Source organism: Pyrus communis, chromosome 14, assembly GCF_041283825.1.
Source record: "Pyrus communis isolate YQ-2024b chromosome 14, ASM4128382v1, whole genome shotgun sequence".
NCBI lineage: Eukaryota > Viridiplantae > Streptophyta > Magnoliopsida > Rosales > Rosaceae > Pyrus > Pyrus communis.
Genome location: NC_142578.1, coordinates 18,507,528 through 18,515,131, shown reverse-complemented (window position 1 = coordinate 18,515,131; position 7,604 = coordinate 18,507,528). Strand labels below are relative to the sequence as shown.

General features: G+C 35.7%; 1 protein-coding gene across 1 annotated transcript; it reads left to right on the top strand.

Moving 5' to 3' along the window:
• The first annotated feature begins 2,529 nt into the window (after positions 1 to 2,529).
• Positions 2,530 to 4,340, top strand: LOC137713907 (uncharacterized). The gene is made up of 2 exons (XM_068453261.2): positions 2,530 to 2,857; positions 3,433 to 4,340. The coding sequence occupies exons 1-2, from the start codon at positions 2,708 to 2,710 to the stop codon at positions 4,066 to 4,068; spliced, it is 786 nt and encodes a 261-aa protein (XP_068309362.2). The 5' UTR covers positions 2,530 to 2,707; the 3' UTR covers positions 4,069 to 4,340.
• The last annotated feature ends 3,264 nt before the right edge of the window (positions 4,341 to 7,604 follow it).

The window sequence follows — 7,604 nt, the reverse complement described above, 5'->3', positions numbered from 1 at the left end:
AGTAAGGTGTAAAATTTATCAAACAATAAAAAAACACCAATCATCCATCACTGATCAATAACAAACTAAAACTTTATGAAAAACATCAAACACATTGAATCAAAGCACCAAACCTTTTGTTCTTGGTATGAACATCAAGAACAAAGTAAGAACATTGAAGGACACACATGAAAACTCATAATTGAAGGACACACATGAAAACTCAAAAGAGCTTAATGAATGTTTTCACTCAATAAAACTCAAAATTTACACTACTCAAAACAGGGTTAACATCCTAGGGTACTTAGGGGTTCCTAATGTCACTTTAAAACACTTTTAATAAGACAAACAAGAACCCAAAAATCCACCCTTTGGATTTGGCCGAATTTCCCCACATACATGGCACCAAATTTTAGTTTCAATATTCATGCTTAAATGAACTACATCTACAACATTTGAGATGCTAAATTTTCAAGCAAAATTTATATTCAAAAGGCAAGAACAAAGCTTGGAACATTTACAACATTTAAATCACAAACCATGAAAAACACAAAACCCAAAAGGATTCACCATACACTAGACCTAGGCTCTGATACCACTTGAAGGAAAAATTTGTCCTAACTAAGAACATGTGAGAACATTTGAACACATAAGCAAACTACTAACACTTTAAAGTAGGCATGCATTAAAAAACAATGACTTTCAAAACCTAGTGAATGGTGAACCAAAAGACTTTTTAACAAATTAAAGAGAAGATAGTTTTGAGTTTCATTACCCTTGAAGCTCATCCTTGTTTACACAAAGGATTCACCCAAATGGAGGGCCTTCAAGTCACCTCCTTTGCTTCTTGGATGGTTGCTTCTTTGCTTCTCCTTTGCTCCTTGAGGATATGAGGAGAGGAACTCCAAGAACATCAAAAGTTTGGTGTCTCTAAGTCTCCACACCAAGGATGAGGTGTGAAGATGAAATGGATGACTTAGAGGAAGGAAGATTGCTAGTTATTTTTCTCTAAGTGTGGCTCTTTGGAAGACAAATAGAGAAAGAGTTTTGCTCTTTAGCCTCAAAAGAAAAACCTAATGTGGTAAAGCTATAAAGTTCCTTTTATAGCACCTCACATTTGAGTGGAAAACTTGCAATTATGCCAAATTCACTACCACTCACCTTATGACCGGCCATCCCTTAGTTAATGGGCTAATTGCCCATTTTGTTTTAGTTGTAATACAATTTAAACATAATGGGCCTTGTGCCAAAACCCTTTTGGGCTCCGAGACCCGAAACTAACTTGAAAGCCCAATATGAACCTTTCGTATAATTAATTAATCTTGACCATTCTCAATTAAACAATTTCATTGCTTATCCATCTCATTTATATTTCTTCACTTTCATCCTTACTTGGTGTACAATCCATTAGGTTCCAATTAGCGAGGCAATAAGCGATTGTTACTCTTAACGATCAATTGTGAATTGAACTACATTTCAATTCTCCATTTGATGAAGATTAGTGATTGTTAATCTTTAGGGCTTCCACAAACCATGAGTGACACCTAGCAGTATGTCATGGCTACCTAAGCTAAGTAGAAGTGGTTGGAGAACCTATCTAGTTACAATTACAATGCAATAAATGACTTGAGACTAGTCATACTCATGCTTGAATTAACATAACACATACTAACCTTAGTGGATTGTCAATGCCCAATTGGCAATCCTATGACCATGAACGTTTTAGGAATGAACATAAGAGAAAGGTCTCGTTAATCTAACTTACTTAGATCATTTCTTTCTTAGATTAAATACATTCCTTGGATTCCCTTATTGCTTAAACAGGATTCCCTTATTGCTTAAACACATAATACAATAAATAGTGATTAACAATAAGCTTTGCCCTTCATTAAACATATAATAGCTTAACACAATAAGTATTCCAAAAGCTATTACATCAAATGAGTGACTTTGTGGGCAAAATTTCAACACCAACTTCTTAGCAGACGACTTCTAGCTGCATAAAAATGGGGCAGAGACATTTGACCCCTTGAAAATGGCAAGTTAAACACGTTATTCGGGAACAAATAGATTGAAGTCAAATTTGACGTGCAATATATAATATAGGTATGTAATAATCACTCCCCTTTTAACTGACATATATAGTTTCTTTTGGAAAGGGCTCCTCTCCGGATCCCTTCCTCCTAATCCACCAAATAAAGGGATTCGTGCAGTTGAAATTTGATCCAACGACTACAAACAGGGGTCCACTTTAAAAGTTATAATAACTTCAACCGTTGGATTAATTTTCAACAGCACAGATTCTCTAATTTGGTAAATTATGAGGAAGGAATCCGGAGAGGATCCTTTTCGATACTTTTTTGAAAAGAAATAGAATCACGACGAGTTTCGAAAATAAAATAGGCCTAAAATGGGGTGGATGCATAAAGATAAGACAACTTGCCGGGGGGAAGTTGCCAAGTTGAATTGTTCCAAGTCATCTGCTCCTAATTACGTCCCACTTTTATTAACCAGTCCCGTCAGTCGTTTCTCATTTCTATTTCTTTCACTTTTTTTCAGCAGAAAGATTCGTTTAGAACTCTTCTCCCCGGTCAAAATACACTCACACAGTCTAAACCGAAAACCAGTTTAAATTGGTAGCATTGAACCCAATAGAATTACAAACCAATATTACTGTTCTTATCTAAAACTTGATACGATCGACTTGCAGTACCGAAATCAGGGAGAAATGTCGGAGCTGTTCATAAAACAATCGAAGCAATATGCCGAGGGTCGGCCATGCTACCCGAAAGAGCTGTTTGAATACATTGCCTCCAAGACCCCTTGTCACGACCTCGCATGGGACGTCGGCACCGGCAATGGCCAGGCTGCCCGATCCGTAAGTTTCTCCTCTTTCCAACATCTTCCGTTCGCTTCTTGCGGTTTACACATAGATCCATTGTAGCACAAATTTAAGCTAAGGTCATCTGAAACCTTTTTGTTCAGTATTGTTTCTTTGCCTGGGTTTGCTATCTGAGTCACCTCCTTGACTATATTTTTTAGGTGGTGTTATCCACACACCCATTTTTACTTTCCACACGTCCTCTATTAATTTTTGTGCTCTTATCCTCTTCAATTTATTCAATGTGACAGCAAAAAATAAATTGACAGGAGTGTAGAGAAGGTGAAAAAGGGTGTGTATACCCTATATTCTGTGTTTGTTGAAGAATATCTCATATCGGAGAATTGACAAACTCAAATATAACATGCATTGACAATAGTTGATATTCTTATTATGATTAGTAATGAGCCGCTTGCTCATCTCTCAAAAATCTTGACACTATTGATTGAGAGAGTAGAAAGCTTCAAGTCATAAATTTTTCATATTCAAAATATTTCTAAACTAGTGTAAGTGTTTCTCGTTGTTTCATGAATCTCGAACCATAATAAGTAACATGTTATAGTAAATTGCAGCTGGCCAAGATCTTCAAGAATGTGATAGCCACTGATACAAGCCAAAAACAACTCGAGTTCGCACCCAAGCTGCCCAATATTCGCTACGAGCACACCCCTCCGGTCATGTCAATAGCCGAGGTTGAACAAAAGTTGACACCAAAATCAAGTGTTGATCTGGTGACCGTTGCTCAGGCCATCCATTGGTTTGACCTCCCCAATTTCTACCAACAAGTGAAACATGTACTGAAGAAACCTAATGGTGTCCTTGCAGCATGGTGCTATACAGTGCCTAGGGTTAACAGCATTGTAGATACCGTCTTTGATCGTTTTTACACCGTTGATTCTGATCCTTACTGGGAGCCACCACGTAAAATGGTGGACGACAAGTATGAGAGTATCGATTTTCCATTTGAGCCGGTGGACGGAGAAGAGAACACAGGACCGTTTGAGTTCGTGACAGAGCAGTTGATGGATTTGGATGGCTTTTTTACATACATAAGGTCATGGTCTGGATATCACACGGCAAAAGGAAGGGGTGTTGAGCTCTTGAGTGATCATGTGATTGAGGCATTTAAGCAAGCGTGGAATGAAGGTGGAGACCATGGTCAGAAGGCTGTCAAGTTTCCTGTCTATTTGAGAATTGGAAAAGTGTAGTGTTGTTAAGCTTGTTCTATTTCTACTTACTCACATGACGTGGAGAGCTTGTCTTTTCACAATATTAGGAAAGCATGGAAATAAGATTTAATTTCAGTTTTAATAATTGTTCGTCACATGTTTAATAAGTTCTTTGAAGGGAAATGATATTATGTTTCTGTCCTTTTATCTACTTTGTTGCTTAAAAATATTTACCATTCACAGCATCAGATTTTGGATTGTTGGATCTATTGGATTGGCACTTAAATTTCTGAATGTGTTATGTTCTCTTTGTTCTTGCTGTCAAATGTGGTTATTTTTTTTCAAATAACTGTGCTTAGTTGAGTATGTTAACGAGCGGCCGCGGTTGTGGCAATACTCGCAGCCAAACAATCCTCGAAAGACTCAAGTTTGAGATAAAAATTTATAACACACCCGCCCGTTTACAAGTTTGCTAGAATAGACCTTCTAAAAGTTCTAACCGAAGTGAGCCAAAATTAACCGAGATATAGAAAAGAAAGTGTTAATTACACATCTATTTTTACTCCTCACACATCTTTATTAATTTTTAGTAATTGATCATCTTAATTCATTTGATCCGATAATCGAAAATTAAAAAGTTGTATGAGAAATAAAAATAGGTATGTAGATAGCACTACCCTATAGAAATCGCTGCACTCTTCCTTTACCACGCATGGCACTTTTTAACTCACTAATGCCCTATTCTTTCCTAAGTATCATAATCCATTAACTATTTTTTTATTTTGTTTTAATTTTTTAAAGGATCCAATAACTATTCTTTCCACCAAATTATTGTAGATCTCCTTCATCGCTAGTGAAGTATTGAACAGTCGACCTTGACAATTGCTCCACTGAATTCCCACCATTTTTTATTTTTTATTTTTTATTTTGTTTCTTCTTCAATTTTTAGCTCTTGGAAACTCAAGCCTTGTCAAATACTAGAGTTTAGTCAAGGGTTAAAAAACTATTTTTCTTCTTCTTCCTCAGGTTGTCCTCTGGTTCATTCTTTCCCACGGTTGCTGCCATATACATATGCTTATAAACTAATTTTGGTGCCCCTCAAGATTTGGGGCCGTGTGCGGGCACCTGTTTGCACTGCCCAAGGGCCCGCCCTGATTCAGAATAACAGAGGTGGGACATCCACACCGAAAATAGAGTATGGTTGGCAAATTATTGAGTTAAATTCACCAAATGTTAATGAAACTTGAATTTCCTATTTTAATCTTATACAAAATAGACAGACATTAAACCCAAAATTTGATTTCATAAGTAAACCCAACCTAATACCCACCCATACTTCTGCCTCATCCTTACTCCCAAGTTCCTCAAAAAATCTTGGCCATAGTTCAAATTTACTCCATTTACATATTTCATGATACATTTGTGAAAAGAAACAAGATTTCAATGAAAAATGGATGATCAAGTCATTATTTGGCAATCTTCAAGTGAGATATAGCATGATTTTTTTATTTTCTATTTTTAATTAAAAATTAGAATAAAGAAGCATGGTATTGTTATCTTATTTAGGTTATATAACTAAAACACTGCATGCATGATAATAGTACGTAAACATGAAAGAAACGTAACATGATGTATTGCTTGCAGCAGCCATAGAAACAACTCGCACTGAGAGAAAACAATACCAAGCCTTCTATGAATTCCTAACTTTAACACAATACTCTATGGGAAGCTGTTGTCGTGTATTTTTTAGGGTTCATAGGGACCAGTATATATATATATATATATATATATATATATATAGGCCAAAAACTTTAAGTTCCATCCATAAAGGAAACATAAAATCTACTTCCTTGGCCTCCAAGTAATATATCATAATCATAATCGTATAAGGATTTCATCAATCCTATTTCCTATATAAGACTCATAATATATAAGATTGATATCTATTGGGTAATCAAATCACAATATATATTATTCTTTAATGATACACTCCTATGTAGTAGACCATATCTAGGTTGATTTATGTCAGACAAGTCCAACATTCTCCCACTTGGTCTACGAAATGTAATGCTCATGTTTTGTCTTAGATTAGAGACTAATATAACTTTAATGGCCATGTGCAGTGATTATATCCTATCCTTATTCAAGTTTCTGTCAAATAATCCATTCAACATGGAACTAACAAGATTGTAAAGTAATCATAACTCATAATCTTCATAATCACATATGTTGAATGCTTTACCTACATGAAAAACACCATCTAATTATGATCGAGAGATGAATTCATAACTGTAATTTTGTCTTTCCCTATATCATCTCAGATCCTCTTTATTGTAACCATGCGATTACACTTTATGCTTTAACAAACCTATAAAATTGTCGATACAAGTATGTGTCACTCAATGAGTGATTGCATCCTTCCTGTGATTTAAAACATGTATGGTAAAATCACATAATGCAGATATTATCTACCTATATGCATGAATATATATATATATATATATATATTACCTTATGTGAACACTTAATCAGAAAACATGTTTATGAATTCAAAATCTTCTGGTAACAAAACTACAATCCATAGAATCCTTGTGAAAAAACAACTCACTTATTCAGTGCAAAACTGACTAATAGCATCTACTCCCACTAACTTAGCATATCGAGATCTGCAATCAAACCCATGTTCTTTACATGCTGCTTAAAAGCTGCAACTGGTAACACTTTATTCAAGGGATCCGCAAGTATTGATGCAGTGTCAATGTAGCTAACCTTGACAAAACCTTGTTTGATCTTCTCTCTGATGAATATGTACTTGATATGCATGTGTTTGGTCCCTGAAGACCTCTTATTATTCTTGGAGTAGAAAACAGCTGCAGTGTTGTCACAAAGGATTTGCATTGGTCTAGCAACTATTCTCAGCACATTCATCCCTTCTATGAATTTGCCAATCCACACAGCTTATGAAGTAGCTTCAAAACATGCCATGTATTCAGCCATCATTGTGGACGTTGCTATGTTCTTTTGCTTCATGTTTTTCCAAGAAATAGCACATCCTGCCATCATGAATATGTAGCTTGATGTTAATTTTAATGAATCTTGACATCCTGCAAAATCCGAGTCATAATAACTAACTATTTTCAAGTCTGTGCCCTTCCCATAAACCAGCTTATAGTCTTTAGTTTTCTGCAAGTATCTCATCAGCTTTTTTGCTGCAATCCAATGTGCTTGTCCCAGATTTGACTAATACCTCCCTAATAAGCTTAATGCAAAAGATATATCAGGTCTAGTGCATACCTGCGCATATATTAAGCTACCTACCACTGAGGCTATGACTTGTCATCCATTTCTTTCTTCTCAATGTCAGTTTTTGGAGATTGTTCTTTGCTTAATTTATCTCCCTTAGTAACTGGCACTTCATTTCCATTGCAGTTTGACATATTGAATCTTTTCAGAATCTTGTCAATGTAACCCTTTTGCGAAAGACCAAGTAGACCTCTCTTCCTGTCACATGTAATTTCAATTCCAAGGACATATGAGGCTTCTCCCATGTCTTTCATCTCAAAATTGTCACTCAA

What these genes read in the sequence shown, in the direction of transcription:
- LOC137713907 (XM_068453261.2), top strand. Translation starts at nt 2,708, where the DNA reads ATGTCGGAGCTGTTCATAAAACAATCGAAGCAATATGCCGAGGGTCGG. An exon ending in ATGGCCAGGCTGCCCGATCC is followed by an intron (nt 2,858 to 3,432) that starts GTAAGTTTCTCC and finishes AGTAAATTGCAG; the next exon opens with CTGGCCAAGATCTTCAAGAA.